Raw genomic sequence first — 23,943 nt, 5'->3', positions numbered from 1 at the left:
GTGATAGCACACTATTATTCCTTTGCACTCAGTACATAAACACACACATCAAACATTGTCAGCACAGCACACGACACCACAGAAAAGTCTCTTACACTTACATAATTGCTGTATGATTGCTAGGACGCCTCATATTGCATATGAATATGAATTGCACAATGTTAAATTGTGAAACACAAACCTTAAATCTTGACTTTTAGAGCAAATTGCATAGGGTGGCACGGTGGCTCGGTGGGTAGCACTGTCGCCTCACAGCAAGAAGGTCCTGGGTTCGATCCCCAGGCGGGGCAGTCCGGGTCCTTTCTGTGTGGAGTTTGCATGTTCTCCCTGTGTCTGCGTGGGTTTCCTCCGGGTGCTCCGGTTTCCTCCCACGGTCCAAAAACATGCAGTCAGGTTAATTGAAGACACTGAATTGCCCTATAGGTGAATGGGTGTGTGTGTGTGTGTGTGTGTGTGTGTGTCTGCCCTGCGATGGACTGGCGCCCCTTCCAGGGTGTTTCTGTGTGCCTTGCACCCATTGAAAAGCTGGGTTAGGCTCCAGCAACGTGCGACTTTGATTGGATAAGCGTTTAAGACAGTGAGTGAGTGAGTGAGTGAGTCATGGGTCGTAAGTTATGTAGGGCCTTACCTATATGGTATATGGGTGCCTATGGAAAGTTTTACCCATGGGTTGGCACACTGTCCAGGGTATAATATGTGGTCAGTGTAGGGTCAGTAAATGTTCAAGAACATTCCTTTTATTCCTTCTATTTCTTTTATTACATTGTGTTTCCATATATTTTATTTTACTGATCTCCTGAAGCATTATAGCCCATTCTGAGCCCTTAAATTAACTTTTAAGTCTTTTTAATGCTATTTAATGCTATTAAAGTATATTCCACTATATGCAGTATAATGTACGTGTTTTGAATTATTTACTATGGTAGAATTATTGATGTTTTTAGTTTGATACCTTTTATTGCATTTTCTGCTCATTTTCTCTCCTTGTCATTGTAATAGCTTACTTGATCATTCTATTTCCTCTTAATTTTACTACTCTGACGATTCTTTATTTCTATTTCTTCTCACCCTTCATCTTTTGATTTTCGATTGACATTTTTTACAATCCAGTCTGTAACACCCATGAAGTTTTCATGCGTGAGGCCACCTCACTGTCGACGAAGCGACCGGGGTTCCATCTTTTAAAGAAAGCACACATACAGTTTACAGGATAACAACATTGTTTCAGTCCGTCTTATCTTTTCTCTCCCAAATATCCTGTTTCTTTGAGCCGTGGTGGCCAGAACCAATAGAAAGCTCTTCCTGCAATTGGTTGACTTCACTTCCAGCTTTAGCACAATCTCATCCGCTCCGAACAGCGCTCAGTGGAACCTCAACACAGTCATCGCAAAAAAATAATAACAATAAAATAACATATAGAAATTGAAATTGATTTTAATGTAACAGGACTGTAAAGTCCTGAGCTACCATGGCAAGCACCATCAAGGTAGGTTTTACATTTATGTGTTTTTTTAATTGCATTTTTTAAATAGCTTTGCTGTACAAAGAACAGATTGAAGCAGGACTGGGTAACACCCTTTTTGCTGTAGCGGTGCACAAGATTTCCTTAGTAAATTTCCTTTTTCCTATTCGGACTGTCCGCATAGTTCCGAAAAATCATCAGTGTAAAGACAAAAGAATGAGAATCACAGCGCGTACCAAAGATTTATCACTCGTTAGGTAACAAGTTAAAATAAAGGTAGATTTTGTTTGTTTTTTTGTCCTTGAATTAGTTTGATTTGAAATTGCAAATGTTCTAAGTTTGAGAGTTAATACTGGGTATCTGTATAAAGAATACAAAAATAAGATTCATTTTATTATGCCATTTTATTTATTTCACCAGCTTACCATTACTAGTTTAATCCACTAAAATGGTTAGGGTTCAATTAACATGCTTTTAAAGCTAAGCTAATAATCTACAGCTGTTTACACTTCACGATAACTTTAGTGAATCATATTTACTTATAATTGCTATATTTGTATTTAATCATAAAGTTTTGTTTAATATTGACCTGAATTACTGAGTACATTGAACTTCTGTTTTACTGTTTGCTGACAATAGATACGTCCATATCATTATGACTTTATTTATTTTTTATTAATTTCATTCGCATTGTTTATTCGTTCATTGTTTATGATCCCTCGTCCTGGTCAGGGTCGTGTGTGTGTAGTGTTTGTAGCTTATGAGAGAGAATGCATTGTGCAACATTCATATAAAGTTAGTTTTATGTTTGGATTATTATTGGAGTACTGTATGTCTTTTCAGGGTAGGCTTGCAAATTTTTCAAGTGCATTTGGTTCTTTTGTTAGAAAACTCTGCATCTAAATCAGTGGTCTGTCCAGAAACTAAGCAACCCTGTTCACAAACAACATCCGAATAGTACAGTGTCTTTTCAAATGCTCAATTTTATTTTCTTTGTAAATAGATGGGTTTCTATTGTCAATGAACCACTTGTAATGACAGTTTAATGAATACAGCCCACCGTTACTTGAACAGGTTACTTGACAATGATGTTGACAATTATATGGACTGCATTTCAGGGAACATACGACTATAACAGAATGTATGTAATTACACAATATATTACTATGTAATAATATAGATTACTATGTAATAGTGTACATTACTGCTATTACATAGTGTACATATTACTACCATTATATTGTATTCTACCCTATTACATATATTATGACTATTACATAGTATACTGCTCTACTACATAGTATATATAGTACTTCTATTATGAAGTATACTACTCTGTTACATCATACATATGTATAGTACTGTTACATTATATATATATATATATATATATATATATATATATATACAGTGTATCACAAAAGTGAGTACACCCCTCACATTTCTGCAAATATTTCATTATATCTTTTCATGGGACAACACTATAGACATGAAACTTGGATATAACTTAGAGTAGTCAGTGTACAGCTTGTATAGCAGTGTAGATTTACTGTCTTCTGAAAATAACTCAACACACAGCCATTAATGTCTAAATAGCTGGCAACATAAGTGAGTACACCCCACAGTGAACATGTCCAAATTGTGCCCAAATGTGTCGTTGTCCCTCCCTGGTGTCATGTGTCAAGGTCCCAGGTGTAAATGGGGAGCAGGGCTGTTAAATTTGGTGTTTTGGGTACAATTCTCTCATACTGGCCACTGGATATTCAACATGGCACCTCATGGCAAAGAACTCTCTGAGGATGTGAGAAATAGAATTGTTGCTCTCCACAAAGATGGCCTGGGCTATAAGAAGATTGCTAACACCCTGAAACTGAGCTACAGCATGGTGGCCAAGGTCATACAGCGGTTTTCCAGGACAGGTTCCACTCGGAACAGGCTTCGCCAGGGTCGACCAAAGAAGTTGAGTCCACGTGTTCGACGTCATATCCAGAGGTTGGCTTTAAAAAATAGACACATGAGTGCTGCTAGCATTGCTGCGGAGGTTGAAGACGTGGGAGGTCAGCCTGTCAGTGCTCAGACCATACGCCGCACACTGCATCAACTCGGTCTGCATGACCATCATCCCAGAAGGAAGCTGACGCACAAGAAAGCCCGCAAACAGTTAGCTGAAGACAAGCAGTCCAAGAACATGGATTACTGGAATGCCCTGTGGTCTGACGAGACCAAGATAAACTTGTTTGGCTCAGATGGTGTCCAGCATGTGTGGCGGCGCCCTGGTGAGAAGTACCAAGACAACTGTATCTTGCCTACAGTCAAGCATGGTGGTGGTAGCATCATGGTCTTGGGCTGCATGAGTGTTGCTGGCACTGGGGAGCTGCAGTTCATTGAGGGAAACATGAATTCCAACATGTACTGTGACATTCTGAAACAGAGCATGATCCCCTCCCTTCGAAAACTGGGCCTCATGGCAGTTTTCCAACAGGATAACGACCCCAAACACAACCTCCAAGATGACAACTGCCTTGCTGAGGAAGCTGAAGGTAAAGGTGATGGACTAAACCCAATTGAGCACCTGTGGCGCATCCTCAAGTGGAAGGTGGAGGAGTTCAAGGTGTCTAACATCCACCAGCTCCGTGATGTCATCATGGAGGAGTGGAAGAGGATTCCAGTAGCAACCTGTGCAGCTCTGGTGAATTCCATGCCCAGGAGGGTTAAGGCAGTGCTGGATAATAATGGTGGTCACACAAAATATTGACACTTTGGGCACAATTTGGACATGTTCACTGTGGGGTGTACTCACTTATGTTGCCAGCCATTTAGACATTAATGGCTGTGTGTTGAGTTATTTTCAGAAGACAGTAAATCTACACTGCTATACAAGCTGTACACTGACTACTCTAAGTTATATCCAAGTTTCATGTCTATAGTGTTGTCCCATGAAAAGATATAATAAAATATTTGCAGAAATGTGAGGGGTGTACTCACTTTTGTGATACACTGTATATATATATATTACTACTATTACATAGTAATTTCCACACTGTTTCCACATACTAGCATACTAATTTCCACACTGTTTAGTACAGTAGGATATGGTATGAGATGCAGTATACTATTATTTCCAGGGTTTTTTCCAGACTGATGCTTTAGTGTTTTCAGGATACTTTCTGGACCCATGAATAAATAAATACATGGATAAATAAATGAACAAATGAAATACTTTAAAGTATAAAATCCCAGACTGTGTTAGCTTGATTTGGTTTGAATAGAATTTTTTGTTAAATAAAATAAAATTCAGTTGATTTACATTTGAATTAAATTTTAAATAGGAATTTTGTTTAGTTAGTGAGCAAGTGCATAAGAAAGAGGGAAACGTAAAGTATCCTGGGGTAAAGTAAAAGGGGAAAAACTAGAGCTTGAAAGAGTGACTAAGAGAGCGAGGTTAAGTCAGTAAGGGAGAAAGAATGTATGATATGAATGGAAAGTATTAAAACGTAAAAGTAGAAATGAATGTGCATGTAAACACACTTAATGTTTACTTCTTCACCTCATGTAGTGTTTGATGTTACCAGGGATTTGTCTCTCCAGTCATATAGTCATAAATAGAAATAAAAGATAATTAAAATTAAATTATTAGTGTGTGTGTAAAACACTGAGTGAATAAGTGAGACTGTGCGTGAGTAAAAGACCAGGGATTAACTGTAGGGCGAGGTGAGGCTGTGTAAAAACCAGTGCGTGTGTGTGTGTGTGTGTGTGTGTTGCTGATGAAGGGAAGTATAAGGGCACGGGTGCTCTGCTGACCCTCATCAGGGGTTAATGACCTCCCACGCCTGCGGTGTGAACGTCAGGGTGGCATCGCTTTCACCCCTCTTTCTCTGTACCTCTCTCGCCCTTTCTCTCTCTCCTCACTGAGGGCCATATCACAATCAGAATGTGGATGGATGGGCTTTTCCTCTTTTCCACTCCCCTCCTCTATTATCTCCAGCCGTTTGGAGCTCTAATGCAGGAAGCGCTAGCCAAGAGCTTCCTGTCTGCTGATGAATTCAGCATGAATGAGCTTTCAGGCCCATTGAGACTGTAACACGAACTTGCCATCCAAGTTACTACTTATTCTAATGAAACACACTTTTATACGGACTAAACTTAATGCCTTCTCATCATACGGTGGCTTGTTGAGGTGAGAAGACTGTAAAGAAGGAGAGAGCCACGTTTCTGTCCTGTCTGGGTCTTCAATGGCAGAAAGGTCTTAGCAGAGGTGCCAGAATAAACCTACTATTGTGACGTCCCGGTCTTCCATGCCTACTTCAACCAGCAGAGGAATTTGTAGGCCGATGCCAGTATGGTTTTGAGAACTACACTCCCCAACGTCTCAGAGCGAATCAGAAAGTATTGCTCACAAATGAAATCAAAACATTTCACGATGACGTTCAAACTGCAAAATGATCTAGTAGGAAAAATCAGGAAATATGAGACAGACTGGCACCTGGCAGAACAAGAATGAAGAAGCTGGAAAAAATCTTCAGATGTTTAAAGATCAGAATTGATGATACAGACTGTGTTCTTCTCTCTGCTTCTTTGTGGATGTAAAAGCTGGACAATAAGAAAGCGGGACAGAGTGAATTTCAGTGCCTTCAACCTTGGATGGCAAAGAACACAAACAAATGGATCCCAAATCAAACCTCTTACTCAAAGCCCAGAAAGACAATCTAAAGCTTTTATATTTTAAACACATTATGAGAAAAAAACACATTTCATTGGAAAATACAGTTTTGATTTGTGGGGTTGAAGGTAAAAGAGGAAATGAATGGCCAGCAACAAGATGGAACAATGGACGAGCCATTACAAAGCCTGAGGAACTGAAGTTCTGGAGAAACAGTAATCATTTGTTTACCAGGAATTGGAATAAGCTTGAGGGCACTTAATAATCATATTAATGATGAATTTGAAGATACAATTCGTCTCAGAATAGGAATCTGATCTACTTGACGAGCTTAAATAAACCTGAAGATTTAACCATAGTGCAGTATAAGGAAATAATGAACCAAACTAATAAAATGTTGTGCTTAAAAACCTTGAAGTTAGTATTAGACAGGCAGTTGTAGCCTGGTGGTTAAGGTACTGGACTAGTAATCAAAAGGTCACTGCTGGTTCAAGCCTCACCACTGACTGGTTGCCACTGTTGGGCCCTTGAGCAAGGGCCTTAACCCTCAATTGTTTAGACAGTGTACTGTCACAGTACTGTAAATTGCTTTGGATAAAATGTTAAAATATTGGTGTGTAAAGTGATTTTCATGGTACAATGCTGTAGTCACATGAAGCTGCTAGACTTTATTGCAACTGTTTGTTGCTGAACTGGATGTTGCACAAGCTTAAACTGAAAATAATCTAATGGTGTAACAGTGTAAGTAATGATGTTATTTGGGGAAAAAATGCCCCACCCTTTGCTTGCAAATGTACATTACAAGTATTTGTCCCTAGCTCAATTTTTTCTGTTCTGTACTTAGTCACAATTTGAAGTTTCAGATCTTCCAGCTCATTTCAGTATGAGATAACGACAAAAGATGAACTTTCTTTTGAGCCATTCAAAGGTGGACTTGCTTGTGTGCTTCGGATCGTCGTCCTGCTGCGTAAATCAACTCTTCTAGAGCTTGACTGGCGGACGTTCTCCTTCAGGATTTTCTGATAGAGAGCAGAAATTATGACAATCAGTTATGATAAGCAGCCTCAGACCATCACACTACCACCACCACGTTTTACTTCTGGTATGATGTTCTTACGGTGGAATTTCATGTTAGCTTTACACGAGATGTATTAGGACCCATGTCTTCTAAAACTTTTCAATCCACAGAATATTAACCCAAAACTCCTGGGGGGTCATCTAGATGTTTTTTTTTTTTTTGCCAAATGTGAGACACACCTTTGTGTTCTTATGACAAAATGAGCTCTATAACTACAACCCCAAATCAGAAAAAGTTGGGACAGTATGGAAAATGCAAATAAAATAAAAATGCAGGGTTAGACAGGATGAACCTGAGATATTTCATGTTTTATCTGCTCAACTTCATTTATTAATAAACCTTCACTCCTGCATTTCCTGGCCTGCAACACATTCCAAAAAAAGTTGGGACAGTAAAGCATTTACCACTTTGTAATGTTGATATTCCTTTTCACCACACTTAAAAGACGTTTTGGCACCGAGGAGACCAAGTGATTTAGTGTTTCAACTTTTATTTTGTCTCGTTCTTCCTGCAAACACGTCTTAAGATGAGGTGTAACAGTACGGGATCGTCGTTGTTGCATTTTTCCTTTTAAAATTCTCTATTGGGCACAGGTCAGGACTGCAGGCATTATTTGCTTATTATTTGCTTTTTCCATGTCGTCCCAAGCATAATAAAAACATAAAGTGCATAAGAATACTACTCACCATTTGTTTTTGCTCATTGTAGCCAGCATGTGGGCTTATGTTTTTGGTATCGTGTGACTGAAATAGGTACGTGTTAAACTCGTCAAGAGGAACAGAACAGAAAAATAATAATAAATGTAATAAATGACCTGTGGACTGGTGTCAGTCCGTGGCCTGGTGGTTGGTGGCCACTGCTCTAGGGGGCATGTATTCCATTAAACACGCAAAACACTAGATAGTTGAGAAGTATTTTTTTTTTTACCAAAGTTAATGCCAGCCATGCCCTTAAAATAACGCTCTCTATCACTAACTGATTATTTTCTTGCCATCTCGATCCAACTGAGCTGTTTAATGTTTTATACATGCAACAAAGCATGGAATCATGTCAGGTCTCTTTGCTTTTCCGTGTGAACCTGGCTGTACGTCTATCTCTCGTCTATCTGTTTTGTAGGAGGCGCTGTCTGTGGTCAGTGAGGACCAGTCCCTGTACGAGTGCGTGTACAGCGTGGCACAGCAGGCCAAGACAGACATGACGGCATCAGCAGTGAGCGAATACAGCCAAAATAAGCTGAGTCCACGGGCGGCGCAGCAGGACTGGCTCTCCCCCCCACCTGGACGTGTCACCATCAAAATGGAGTGCGGAGGAGGAGGAGGAGGATCTACGGGAGGAGGAGGAGGAAGAACAGGGCAGGTGAACGGCTCAAGGTGAGGCAACTGGTTATACAGCAGCTACAACATTATGAGCACAGACAGGTGAAGTGAATAACACTGATTATCTCTTCATCACGGCACCTGTTAGTGGGGGGGCAGCAAGTGAACATTTGATCCTCAAAGTTGATGTTAGAAGCAGGAAAAATGGACGAGCGTGAGGATCTGAGCGAGTTTGACGAGGACCAGATTGTGATGGCTAGACAAGTGGGTCAGAGCATCTCCAAAACTGCAGCTCTTGTGGGGTGTTCCCGGTCTGCAGTGGTCAGTATCTATCAGAAATGGTCCAAGGAAGGAACAGTGGTAAACCGGCGACAGGGTCATGTGGTCCAATTTAACAGACGAGCTCCTGTAGCTCAAATTGCTGAAGAAGTTCATGCTGGTTCTGATAGAAAGGGGTCAGAATACACAGTGCAGCACAGTTGCAGGGCTGTTTTGGGAGCAAAAGGGGGACCAACACAATAGTAGAAAGGTGGTCATAATGTTATGCCTAATCGGTGTAGTTCAAAATCTTTCCAATCCGGGTTACATTTCTGCTCGGCTCGGCGAAACAGCTGAGGTTAGCGTTTGCAAGTGTTTGTTTTGTTAACAGCGCTAAGCTTCGCCAGTCCTGCTTGAAATCCACACCGGTGGAGTCTGCTACTGATGCAGGAACAAAACTGCATCTGTGTGTGCCGCACGGACACGAAAATGGGTGTTTGGGTTTCGAGGCTTCAGAAGAATCCGTCAGGAGCCGCTAAAAGCTCAGGAAATTAAAACTCGCCTCAAGTGCCAAATCCACACAGGACCCCGAATAAGAGCGGGCGGGTACGCAGCCGCACACGGGGTGACACGTTAAACTGGGGCCGAATCCCAAACTCGAAACAGCTGTATTAAAACCCCCGTCTTCACCAGTCTCACTAATGGACTGTAGTACAGTAGTAATATTAATAACACATCACTTGCTCACACACACACACACACACGTACAGATTAACACACTTTCCAACAGCACACACACACTGCTGCTCCTGCCGTTGGAATACAAACACGGTTTTATTTGGTCGCTGTGAACCTAAGAAGCTCCTGTTCCAGCTTTTACTTTGTTCATATCATTAGCAATAAACACCGGTTAAATTAAAGGTGCCAAATTTAAAGCAGGGACTGTTTTTTCTTTAAACCCATGAAAGCTATGACACAAAACATGTAATTTTTTATTAATATTTAACCTTTCACACCTCAGCTGAGCATTGAAATGCTTTTCTTTGTAATATCTGAGTTCTAAATGCGCATTAAAACCCTGCACAGACAAGGTGGGTGGAAAACCACAAACCGTGGACACTAGACGAGAGCTTTTGGCTGTCGTCGAGAAACTTGACGTCTTATTTATGTTCCTGATGCCCGCTCACGTCTCTGCGGGCGCTTGATTTACTGCCGCTACTATTCGGGGCGTTTTCTCTTCTTACCTAATTTGGACAGATCGTTTGTCATGAAATAATTGCAGACTGTCTCAACACGTATAAATCATTTTTTAGAAATAAAACCAGGTCTGTTACTGAGCCAACATCTTATACAGAGAGAAAAAAATACAGAATGTGGCCATGTTCTGGGTGCAGATGCCACAAGTCCGCAGACCTAACAGCAAGCGTCGGTTGTACTGGTACAAACATTAACTCACAAGATGTTTAGCTTATAAAATTAGAATCAGAAGCTTAATGCATTAATTAATTCTAAAAGTAATTCTACAGTCAGTTTATTTTTAAGCTTTAACGCTGTAGCTCACAGACCTGAGAGTTTAGACGTCACTTATTTTACTTTTATCGACTTTTATAGACTTGTTTATGTATGTCTTCTGTTTTTAATCTGACTGATTATCTGTCTGTAGCAGAGAGTTCCCAAAAAAACAAAATTTTTATCATCAATGATTAATTTTGATTATATAATAATCTAAATATTTTATTTATTTATTTATTTTTTATTATTATTGAGGTTTTTTCTACCCTTTTCTCTTAGTTTTTAGCACGTCCAATTTGTACCCGATTTCATTACGCTTCCCCTCTACTGGTGCTGATCCCCACCCCGATTGAGGAGAGCGAACTGACACATGCCGATCAGCCTTGTGCACGGAGAGCCACACCCTGATCAACATTATTCCTCAAAATTTGATTCGATTGTGCAGACGCCATCGTCCCTGGATGAACAACAGCCAAACGTTGTTCTTATACCCGCCCAGCCCAGCCAGATGGCAGAGCTGAGATTCGATATGCTGTATTCAAAATCCCAGCTCTGATGTGCTAGAGTATTTTATCGCCGCACCACCTGAGCGGCTTTGAGATGTGTTAATACAGAGCTTGATAGTCTGTGGCTCCCCTCGGTCAGGGTGGGCATGGTACAAGCAGTAGAGGAGTTACATCCCAACTGCTTTATAAAGCTCGACTGCTTTATCCTGGTCAGGGTTGTGGTGGGTCTGGATCCACGGAAATGCAGGAGTACCCTGGACAGGAAGACAATCCATTGCAGGGCATCGGCCGCCCTCTTTCCTCAGACTAAGTCATTCATGTCTGTGTAGAGACCCAGCTGGCTGATAGCTTTAAACCCAGATCTCAGTGATGGTGCACTATGATAGCAGACCACTGCACCACCTGAGCGCCTAATAATCCATTTATACATGATAACTAGGGTCTGGTGCCACCTGAAAACACTGGGCACCAGCAGTACAGAGGACTGTATGCACTTCAGTGAAGCAAATTTGCCTTCTGCATGTTTTTGTGAAGTGTAAGGAAACCAGACTGCCTGTAGGAAAACTTTGCAGGTAGGTACAGGTGGACATCTTGAGGTCTGAAAGGTGACGTTTGTGTGTGCAGGAGCTCTCCAGATGAGGGTGGCGTGGGAAAAGGGAAGGTGGTGAGTGGAAGTGATGGCACGTCTATGACCTACAGCGGCTACATGGAGGACAAGCACGTCGCCCCTCCCAACATGACGACCAATGAGCGCAGGGTCATCGTACCTGCAGGTCTGTCTCACACACACACACACACACACACACACACACATGCACTGGTGTAAAAATAGTCACTAAATAAATTCTAATCATTCAAACATAAAATTACACCTGGAGAAACATAAATAAACAGAACATTATTTATTTTAAACCCAACAGAGACACTGTGGGACCCTAAAATGAGCGCTTTAATACCTAAAAACTTGGCAGTGTGTCAGTTTAAAGCAGTTGTACGAAGAGAAGCTAATATTCCTTGAAAGTTATGTGATTCGATGCCGTAATTGGTGCTAAAGTTGGTGCAACCAGTTATTAAGTTAAGGGACAGTTTATGTCATATAGGTGTTGGCTAACTTTGACCCTAAAATAAATGATATATTGAAATGTGTGTTTTTACTGTGGCTGCTTTTGTATAATCCTGGCTTTTGTTTAATGGTATATTTATATTTATATATAGGTTCTTACCTTCTCAGGGTTTGAACTAAAGGAATCTAGACATTAGCTGCACACACACACACACACACACACACACACACATACACACACAAACACACACACACACACACCATGAACTTTTTAGGTACGTTAAAATTCCAAGGAATGACTTTCTTGCAAAACTAAACACGTTTAGATTTACAGTTCAGAAACAATTGTGTTTGATTAAGTTTAGTGTTATTTAATATTTGTATAGTTTTATTTACTACTTATAAGGATCCTTCACTGTTTTCTTCTTTAAGAGTTCCAGTTCCTGTGTTCCAGCCCTAAATGGTTTAATTACTGAGACAACTAAATCCAAAATATTTTCCTCTGCTTGTTACTTACAACTTTGTTTATCAAAACATTAATTGATTAAGTTGAATTATTAGGGGTTTTTTTCTGAATCCACTCGGTTTGTACGAGTGTGTGTACGTTCGTGCTCATGCCAGGCTTTCTCGTGTTGACCGACCCGATCGATTTCCAAACGCCACTTCCTCCTCGGCTGAAGCTGACCGGCGCGGTGAGGTGGCCCGTTTAGTGCATCCTGTTTTCGCTCTGCAGAGGGACAATGGGCGCAGGGGACGCAGGAATGCAGAGACAGGAAATACATCCCTCACTGTGCAGAGCTGAACAGATTTGTGAGGGTCAGCAGCCTTCGGAGGAACTACCTGGTATAAGAAAGGTTAAAACAACATGGACCAGACCTGCAGGATTATACGCACTTCTACGCAATGACTGACTGGTGCTGTAGCTCTCTGTGCTTTGTTATAGGGTCACTAATACTATAATAATTCTCTAAGCCTTTCTGCATTACTGGTGTAGAACTGGGGTTCCCAAACTTAAGCAACTCGGGGTCCACCCAACCTATTCCTAAAGCTTCCATAGACCCTAACAAGCCTGGATCATAGTTATATAGTTATAGTTATAATATGAATTATAGATATAATATAAATTATATACATACATATATTATGAGAAATGCCCCCCTCAGTGGCTCAGTGGGTCCTTTCTATGTGAAGTTTGCATGTTCTCTTTGTGTCTATGTGGGTTTCCTCCGGGTGCTCCGGTTTCCTCCCATATACATTTACATTTTTGACATTTAGAAGACACTTTTATCCAAAGCAACTTACAGTACTGTGACAGTATACAGTCTGAGCAATTGAAGGTCAAGGGCCTTGCTCAAGGGCCCAACAGTTATGGTTAAATAAAAGCATACTGATTCACAGTGTTAACTGAATGTGTGTGTGTGTGTGTGTCCTGTGTGTGATGTGCAGACCCCGCGCTGTGGTCATCGGATCACGTACGTCAGTGGCTGGAGTGGGCCGTGAGAGAGTACTGCCTGTTAGAGCTGGACGTCTCACTTTTCCACAACATCGATGGCAAGGAGCTCTGTAAGATGACCAAGGAGGATTTCCAGAGACTCACGCCGAGCTACAACGCCGACATCCTGATGTCCCACCTCCACTACTTACGGGAAAGTGAGTCAGTAACACACTCGCACGCACATCACACACTCTCATACACGGCTGTACAACACACACAGTTTATCCCAACATGCGCTCCAAGTAACATACACTGTATGGCCAAAAGTATAACATTAAAACCACCTCACTGTCCATTTTATCAGCTCCACTTACCATATAGAAGCACTTTGTAGTTCTACAATTACTGACTGTAGTCCATCTGTTTCTCTGCATGCTTTGTTAGCCCCCTTTCATCCTGTTCTTCAATGGTCAGGACCCCCACAGGACCACCACAGAGCAGGTATTATTTAGGTGGTGGATCATTCTCAGCACTGCAGTGACACTGACATGGTGGTGACATGGTGGTGTTAGTGTGTGTTGTGCTGGTATGCTGCTGGAGTTTTTAAACACCTCACTGTCACTGCTGGACTGAGAATAGTCCACCAACCAAAAATATCCAGCCAACAGCGCCCCGTTTGCAGCGTCCTGTGACCACTGATGAAGGTCTAGAAGACGACTGACTCAAACAGCAGCAATAGATGAGCGATCGTCTCTGACTTTACATCTACAAGGTGGACCGACTAGGTGGGAGTGTCTAATAGAGTGGACAGTGAGTGGACACGGTGTTTAAAAACCTTTAAACAGCACTGCTGTGTCTGATCCACTCGTACCAGCACAACACACACGAACACACCACCACCATGTCAGTGTCACTGCAGTGCTGAGAATGATCCTGTGGGGGTCCTGACCATTAAAGAACAGCATAAAAGGGGGGTAACAAGGCATCCAGAGAAACAGATGGACTACAGTCAGTAATTGTAGAACTACAAAGTGCTTCTCTATGGTAAGTGGAGCTGATAAAATGGACAGTGAGGTGGTTTTAATGTTATGGCTGATTGGTGTATATACCATAATAATAACACGTTTTTATATAAATAACACATTTATATAAAAGTCAATAATGTTGTGTTTGGAGTTCAGTGGTACTTCAGATGCACGTTTACTAACTGAACGTGCTGCACGTGTGTATTTTCAGTGAAAGTTTGCAGGTTCTGTCACTGTGATGCATGTGATGCCATGCTTTCACTAAAAACCTTGTTTACGTTCCTCTTTCTGGTCCTGTTACTCTCTCTTACTGTACCTACAGTGGAATTAGAAAGTATTCAGACCCCTTGACCTTTAGTGCATTTATTTTGAGTGGATTTGTGGATGATTTTACAAATGCATTAAAAATTTGTCTCCTAATCTAGTCATTTACAATTACCCAGCTGTATCTGTATTTACTACAGCAGAACCCGACCCTGACCTAACACACACTCCCCCTCTTATATGTGCAGTAGTCGACCGCTTCTTTTCACCTGCAAGATGTGAGTTCACACATGGATCAGTATCACGTGCTCTGACATTGTTCATGTTCTCCGTGAAGGCGTCTTCGAACAGCCGGCTCTATTTGACTCTATTTTGTTCCTGTTAAAACTTTTTAGTGTCTTGCAATCATCAGATTCTAAATTTGTTGACTTTATCTACTAAAGTTGGTCAAGAAAACATTAAAAATCATTTCTTTGTGTCTTAATAATAATACATGACATTTATATAGCGCTTTTCAACAACCCAAAGATGCTTACAGAGTACAGTTAGTAATACAAGGAACAAATAAACGACAAACAAACAGGAAAAACAATGATACAAAAGTCAAAGTGACAACATATAAAAGGGGTTCGCTGCAGTAGGTTAAGATGGAGGAAGACTGTATGCAAGACAGAAGAGGTGGGTTTTAAGGTTGGATTTAAATGAGGACAGTGAGTTTGAGTGCTTTATATGCGAGGGAAGAGAGTTCCAGAGGCGTGTAGTGTCTGGAAAATGCTCGATCACCAAAGTTATGGAGGTTAGAGGAGGGAACGGTAAGCAGACCAGCTGTGGAGGAACGAAGAGCGCACACAGGCTTGTAGACGTGCAGAAGGTCAGCGAGATAGGACGGAGCAAGATTATTGAGAGCTTTGTATGTGAGGAGAAGGATCTTAAACTGAATACGATATTTTATGGGAAGCCAGTGGAGGTTTTGGAGAACAGGTGTGATGGGGTGATGTGACCGAGTGTAAGTGAGGAGGCGGGCGGCTGAATTCTGGACCATCTGAAGTTTATGAAGTAGAGAAGAGCTGATGCCTGCAAGAAGAGAGTTACAATAATCTAAACGGCTAGACATTAAAGCATGGATCTTGTATCAGTTAAATAAAGGTGAGAATTCTGCTTCTCACTACATTTTACAAAACCTTACCAGAAATTTGGTTTATTATATATTGCTTACATTTTATCAAGGCTTATTTGGTTAATATAGAGATTATTGTTGTTGTTTTATAGGGAGAGACATTTTTGCTTTGATGGAAAGTTAATAGGCTCGTTCCCACCCCGAATCTCCACCTCTGCTCATGTACCTCACTTCCTCTCTGTCCTTATTGTCCTGCTTTTTTCTCTCGTTCTCACCACAAGATGTTTTGAGCTGTGTTTTTTTATATTTCTCCACTCCCATCTTTCAAAAGAATGTTTTCTTCCTCAGCTCCACTTCCCCACTTGACTTCAGACGATGTTGACAAAGCCTTGCAAAACTCGCCGCGGTTAATGCATGCTCGTAACACAGGTAAGGAGGCTCATGCATTCCTCTGCAGCTGGACAGATGCTCTCTGCATCTCGGTCCAAACTTTTCTCAGCTCAAGTGAGCCTCAGAAAGCTGTGCAGAGAGTTCGTGTCCACCAGATGGCGCCATTCAGCAGCAGTAGGTCAGATTCAATTCGTCTAACGTACTTTTACGTAAAAATGACACAATTTTAGGGCAAAATAATAATAATTTTTTTACCCAACTGAGTCTGTTGGGTTTCCTCTGGTTGCCAAAAACTCCACTGGGCAGCTTTATTCTGATGACAGGAAACATTCACATCGATTTATCAGACTCTCTGCTTACATTCTCTGGCTTTGAGCTGCATGCAGTAACTTGGATGTCTTGTTTTAATTCTAATTTAAATGCTCGCCTTATTAAAAAGGACGTCACTGACAGAATATTTAAAGATTGTATTCAGGGATGGGCATAAATGCTTTAAAAACTTGAATTGGTTGCTAGTTCAAGCCCAACCGCTTCCAAATGACCACTATTGGACCTTTAACCCTTATTGATCTAAGGTCTCTTTGGATAAAAGAATCTGCTAAATGCCATAATGTGCTTAAAATATGTATAAAACATTGCCCATCCCTGATGATATCAAAACACATTGTGTGATACAGAATATTCGAATACATCGTCACATTTTAATCCGAACCTTCTCGTTCAGGAGGCGCCAGTTTTATCTTTCCCAACACGCCAGTCTACCCACCTGAAACTCCAAGAGTCTCTGGAAGACCAGGTCAGTTCTGCTTCTGCTTTTGCTTCATGTTTACATTCCACTTAGTTTGTAGGTGTTTAATTACTAGAAAATGTTTGTGAATCCTTAGGAACTGTCTGTCTGTCTATCTATCTATCTATCTATCTATCTATCTATCTGTCTGTCTGTCTGTCTGTCTGTCTGTCTGTCTGTCTGTCTGTCTATCTATCTATCTATCTATCTATCTATCTATCTATCTATCTATCTATCTATGTATCTGTCTGTCTATCTATCTATCTATCTATCTATCTATCTATCTATCTATCTATCTATCTATCTATCTATGTATCTGTCTGTCTGTCTATCTATCTATCTATCTATCTATCTATCTATCTATCTATCTATGTATCTATCTATCTATCTATCTATCTATCTATCTATGTATCTGTCTGTCTGTCTGTCTATCTATCTATCTATCTATCTATCTATCTATCTATCTATCTATCTATCTATCTATCTATGTATCTGTCTGTCTATCTATCTATCTATCTATCTATCTATCTATCTATCTATCTATCTATCTATCTATCTATGTATCTGTCTGTCTGTCTATCTATCTATCTATCTATCTATCTATCTATCTATCTATCTATCTATCTATGTATCTGTCTGTCTGTCTGTCTGTCTGTCTATCTATCTATCTATCTATCTATCTATCTATCTATCTATCTATGTATCTGTCTGTCTGTCTGTCTATCTATCTATCTATCTATCTATCTATCTATCTATCTATCTATCTATCTATCTATCTATCTATCTATCTATCTATCTGTCTATCTGTCTATTTATCTGTCTGTCTGTCTGTCTATCTATCTTTCTATCTGTCTGTCTGTCTATCCATCTGTCTGTCTATCTATCTGTCTGTCTATCTATCTATATATCTGTCTGTCTGTCTATCTATCTATCTATCTATACATCTATCTGTCTATCTGTCTGTCCGTCCGTCCGTCCGTCCATCTATCTATTTATCTATCTGGATTTCTGCATGAATAAATTGTGGTCTTATTTTTGTCCATGATTACATTAGAGCTAAACTAAAAACAAACAATCTGTTGTACTCAAAATTTTTAGTCCATCTGCAAGTTTGTTAAACATTCCAGTCCAAAACCCTGGGCGGTTTTATGTAATTAGCCACTTTTGGTCGTCACTCTTGTATAAAGACAAAACATTTTCGTTTTTGTCTTTGGGAATTTGTGCCCGTTTTATTAGGCTTCATGTGGGTCACTGAGGATTTTCTACACCAGGAAAGCACCTTAAAATGTAGGCGGAATGTCCACATACTTTTGGCCGTGTACTCCAACAAACAAACAAACCCAGCCACAGCTCTTGAGTGTTTCTTTTTTATGTTTAATTGGATGTAAACATTTGAATTCTCCTTTTTTCTGTGTTGTGGAGTATGGCACACCACTGCGCCTCACTTTAACCATGGAGGTTAACCACGGAACACACACACACACACACACACACACACACACACACACACACACACACACACACACACACTTATACACTACACAATTATCCCATCTAGTGGACTTACACAGAACTGCATCTGTAGGGCAGTTGTAGCCTAAGGTTGCTGTTTCAAGCCCCACCACTGCCCTTAGCCCTTAGCCCTCACTACTTAGACAGAACACTGTCATAGTACTGTAAGTCACTTTGGATTTTTTTGAAAAAATGCTGAAAATGTAAATGCATCTGGGTTTGGTTCTCTCTTAGATTTGGCTTATGAAGCTGCCAGGAGATCTGCATGGCCGTCTCAATCAGTTTCAACCAATAAAGGTAAAAAACCCAAGTTAAAAGTTAGACCAAGTTAAATATTATAAATAATTATTCTCTGAATTTACAGGATGCAAAGTAAATGTATGTTTATGCTCTGCTGGCTTGCTGAGCAAAAGAGCAATAAGTTGAAGTAATTACTGTGTCCAGCGTTTATCTAAAGTTGACACTGTGAACTCTGTGTGTGTGTGTGTGTGTGTGTGTGTGTGTGTTAGCTTCACAGTCCTCGCCAGCCGTTGTCACCAAAACTGAAGAGCCGAGACTACAGCTGGGTAAGAACTGGTATTTCCTAACTTCTCAGTTGAAGAGCTGGACGATGATGATGAAATACTCTGGCAATTTTAAACTGTCCGATGTGACGTCCAGTTTCAGCACTGCAGCACGATTCCTCTTACAAACCAAGCTGGATGTGCAGCATATACAGTATACACACACATAGTTATAAGGGACACGGGCACTATATGGCCAAAAGTATGTGGACACCTCACTTTAGGACCATAGGTATGACTATAGAGTTATTATTTTGTTGCAATAACAGCCCCCACTCTTTTGGGAAGGCTTACACAATATTTTGAGGAGTTTCTATGGGAATTAGAACATATATAAAAAAAGTCTGGCTCACAAATGATGCTTCAATTCATCCAAAAGAGACTAACTTATGTCGGCTGCTATATGAACCACACACTGTTGCTCATATGTCAAAATATGTTGTAAATTCTTTATCAGTACTGTGTATTGGACAACAACACACATCTTTTGGTCCTGTCCCCTTCTCTTTTTAGGTCAGAAAATGTTCCCTGTATTTATCATACAGTTTTTATATGCACTGTGTGTATTGTATTGTTTGCACTTGTGTCCTGTGTTGCACCATGATCCTAGAGGAACGTTTCTGCCTGTGTGCAGACTGCTGAATTACCTTTACGTGTATTACGTATTGTATATAACTGATTTCATGATAGAGCTTAATAATTCAGCCTTATGGTGATCATGTCTTTTAGATCTGTATGTCAGCTTTTCACCTGAACTGTACCTATTAAACATTGTGGTTTGATTCTGGTGTTTCTGACTGATTTCTTTCTCTATCAGATCCGTACCAGGTTTTGGGTCCTACAAGCAGCAGGCTGGCGAACCCAGGTAACGTGTGTGTTCCACACTGAGTGAAGTTTGTGTGTCTGTGGGTTTAAAGTGTGTGTACAGTCTGAATTGCATGCTGGGGAAGGGGTGGAGGTTGTAGGTTATAGTGTGTGTAGAATGTAATAAGTGTAAAGTGGTGGATTCATGCTTGTGCTGCTCATTCCAGGATCCATTAGGAAGTGAGAACAGCAAATTGTGACACTTACTGTGATGCAATGGGGGACAAATTCCTTCTGTTACATTACAGATTGGGATGCGGCTACAGCTGCAGTTAAATAATCATTATACATTTGTGACTTTCAGTTATGATTTGGATCGAGGTTAATTGCAAACCTGGACTAAAAATGACCTAAAAAGGACCCATTCTTAAAATATATCAACCCTAAATCATTAATAATTAAATGGGTGAGAAAATGATGCCCTCGGATAGACTGGCACCTTTTGTCCGATGTTTTAGACGATGATCTTGACCCATCGGGACTTTGACCACACCAGAATAAAATGATAAGTAATTATAAATTAAAAAAGATAAATAAAAAAGCTACTGGAACACTGGAGACCGTCAAGCAAGCTTTTTTATTGCCATGAGCTTTCAGTCCAGGATTAAGCAGCCTTTAAGCCAGAGGCCGATCAAGCTCGCTCGACTGTGGATACATCTCCACCTAGCGTGATGGTCGTACATAACAGTGTGTGCTCTTTCTCCACAGGTTCAGGCCAGATCCAGCTGTGGCAGTTCCTCCTGGAGCTCCTCTCAGACAGCGCAAATTCCAGCTGCATCACGTGGGAGGGCACCAACGGCGAATTCAAGATGACCGACCCGGACGAGGTGGCGCGGCGCTGGGGCGAGCGCAAGAGCAAACCCAACATGAACTACGACAAGCTGAGCCGGGCGCTGCGCTACTACTACGACAAGAACATCATGACCAAGGTGCACGGCAAGCGCTACGCCTATAAATTCGACTTCCACGGCATCGCCCAAGCCCTGCAGCCTCACCCGCCCGAATCTGCCATGTACAAATACCCCTCCGACCTGCCCTACGTGAGCTCCTACCACCCACACTCGCAGAAGATGAACTTCGTCTCGCCGCACCCCCAGGCACTGCCCGTCACCTCCTCTGGGTTCTTCAGCGCACCCAACCCATACTGGAACTCACCCGGGGCAGCAATCTACCCCAGTCCACGCCACCCGGCTGCCCACATGCCACCCCATCTGGGCACCTACTACTAGCTGTCCCCCGAGCATCTCACCCCAGTCAGACCCGAGCACCTCTGCAAGGGTGATAAATTAGGGTGTAATTCTCTACACAGGTGTAGCAGGTACTCTGTGTGTCTACTGGTTACCCTTATCTGGACTTCATGACCTGTACCCACATTTCAACCCTGGTCTTGTCTTTCATTCAGATAGGGGTAACCAGTATTTCAGTGTGCCCACAATGCCACTCTGGTCTTGTCTGTCATTCAGCTAGGTGTCACCAGTTGGTCAGTGTAATTAAGATTAGAGTAACCAGGAGGTCAATGTGCTGACAGTGGACAGTGCAGTCCTGGTCTTGAATGTTATGTAGATTAGTAGGTCACTGTGCCCACAGTGCCACCCTGTTCTTGTCTGTAATTCAGATAGGTGTGACCAGTATTTCAGTGTGCCCATAGTGCCACCCTGGTCTTATCTGTGGATCAGATTAGAGTAACAAGCAGGTTAGTGTGGGAAAGGGTAACCAGTATGGCCTGTACCCACAGTGCCACCCTGGTCTTATGTGTAATTGAGATTAAACAGTAGGTCAATGTGAGAGAAGGCAACCAGTTGATCAGTGTGCCCACAGTGCCACCCTGGTCTTGTGTGTAATAGAGATTAAACTGTTGGTCAGTGTGCCCACAGTGCCACCCTGGTCTTGACTGTAATTAAGATTAGAGTAACCAGGAGGTCAATGTGCTGACAGCGGACAGTGCAAACCTGGTCTTGAATGTAATGTAGATTAGTTGGTCAGTGTGCCCACAGTGCCACCCTGGTCTTAATTGTGCATAATATTAGAGTAACCAGTAGGTCAGTGGGTGAGAGGGCACCCAGTATGGTCTGTGCCCACAGTGCCACCCTGGTCTTGTATGTAAAAGAGATTACACAGTTGGTCAGTGTGCCCACAATGCAATACTGGTCCTAACTGTGCATCATATTAGGATAACATGTGGGTCACTGTGAGAGAGGGAAACCAATATGGCCTGTGCCCACTATGCAATCCTGGTCTTGTCTGTCATTCAGATGGAGGTAACCAGTATATCAGTGTGCTCACAGTGCCACCCTGGTCTCGTCTTTGATTCAGATTAGAGTAAACAGTAGGTCAATGTGAGAGAGGGCACCCGGTTCAGTCTGTGCCCGCTATGCAATCCTGGTCTTGTCTGTCATTCAGATTGGTCTACAGTGCCACCCTGGTCCTAACTGTGATTCAGATGAGGGGAAACCAGTAGGTCAGTGTGAAAGAGCAACCAATATGGTCTGTGTCCACTGTGGCCACCCCTGGACTTATCTGTAATAGAGATTAAACAGTTGGTCAGTGTGCCCACAGTGCCACCCTGGTCTCGTCTGTGATTCAGATGAGGGGAACCAGTTGCTCAGTGTGTAAGAGGAAAATTCAGCAAGTAGCTTCGATGTAAAAAGGGCTTTAATGTACCAAAGTGAGCTAAAACACACAGGTGCATAAACAGTTATGTATTATTATTATTATTATTATTATTATATGTGTTTTAGTATCGAACTTCTTTTATTCTACAGAAACATATCAACGTGAGAGAGAGAAAACGAGAGAAAACGAGAGAACAAGTTCATTAAGTGTAAATGAAATAAAAGTGAAGAGTGAAGGAAGTGGAGGGATGAAATGTGTAGTATTAATCAGGGACTGATGTGGTTAGAATGTAAAGTATGAAGTATTACAGCTTTGGATATAAACTGCCATATTTATCAGTATTAAACTGCACAGTCGTTTACGTGGCTTTATAAAGCGAAGGACGGGAACAATGTACTTGATTTTAAATGATAGAACCTTTGTAACTGGAAACGGAAAGATTCTTCACGCCTGTTAAATGACCTCAAACCTTTTCAGACGGAGGTGGATGTTTTAAATCAGCGCCTTACGTGAGCTTCCTCACACCGCGGTGGAGGTTCTACTTATTTTAAACCAAAGTATCAGTTTTGTGTGTTTTTATTATTATTATTATTATTATTTTCTGATTCGCGAACGCTGTGCGTTTGTCAGATTGAAGTATACAATTCAGTGTTATATTTCATTTTCTATGATAGATATAATAGATAGTGTAACTTATGCATTTAAACACTACGAGTTGATCTCAGCCAGCCAAGGACGGACCTTTATACGATAGATTTAGAGGAAAAAAAGGACCATAGGTCATAAGGACCAAATTAATGTAAAGCAAGCGAACAGTCGTGGCCTTCGAACTTTAAGCTCTGTATATGTTTACAAGTGTAAGCCATATGTAAGATTAGTAGGGATGTAACGATACACTACCCACGATGCGATGCGATTCACGATACAATTTTTTCCAGATTTTTTTAAACAAAATTAAATTGAAGACAAATTATTACAATTTCCTTTTATTATTTCTCTTTAAAAATAAAATACTGTATTTGTGCTTATGTTTTATTTATCTAAATAATGAACGCCCTTTTATTTCTGAGGTAGGTACAAACTATGCAAAACAATGCTGCACATTTCCCTTTTTGTGTAAAAAAAACTGAAATGAATTAATCCCACATTAAATACATAAATAATACAAATAAAGAAAGTATCAGTTTGGCTGGAAGATTCCAGTACCCTGTAGTGACGTCAACCCGGCGAGGTGAACAGCGCCAGTGCCCTCTGCTTGATTCATTATACATATAAACCCATTTGAATCGTTACACATGTGAATCGATTTTTAACTGTCTTGTGGTGCATCGTTACATCCCTAAAGATCAGTGTCTGGTTTGGCGTTTAGGCCGATCTCTGTGTGAGCTGCGTTTGCAGATTGAATCGGCTGTGAGATTGGACTGATGCTCTGAGATTGCTGACAAAAGGAATGAAACATACTTTTTATAAATTATATGATTTTCTACTGAGTCAATTTAATAAACTATTTTGAAAGCA

General features: G+C 41.0%; 1 protein-coding gene across 1 annotated transcript; it reads left to right on the top strand.

Annotated features, from left to right (window-relative positions):
- The first annotated feature begins 1,468 nt into the window (after positions 1–1,468).
- On the top strand, positions 1,469–23,943 carry erg (ETS transcription factor ERG). The gene is made up of 10 exons (XM_063013794.1): positions 1,469–1,486; positions 8,317–8,570; positions 11,417–11,565; positions 13,302–13,505; positions 16,045–16,125; positions 16,811–16,882; positions 18,620–18,682; positions 18,895–18,951; positions 19,766–19,813; positions 20,521–23,943. The coding sequence occupies exons 1-10, from the start codon at positions 1,469–1,471 to the stop codon at positions 21,039–21,041; spliced, it is 1,467 nt and encodes a 488-aa protein (XP_062869864.1). The 3' UTR covers positions 21,042–23,943.

Source organism: Trichomycterus rosablanca, chromosome 18, assembly GCF_030014385.1.
Source record: "Trichomycterus rosablanca isolate fTriRos1 chromosome 18, fTriRos1.hap1, whole genome shotgun sequence".
NCBI classification, from domain to species: domain Eukaryota; kingdom Metazoa; phylum Chordata; class Actinopteri; order Siluriformes; family Trichomycteridae; genus Trichomycterus; species Trichomycterus rosablanca.
This window is presented reverse-complemented; position numbering and strand designations above follow the sequence as displayed.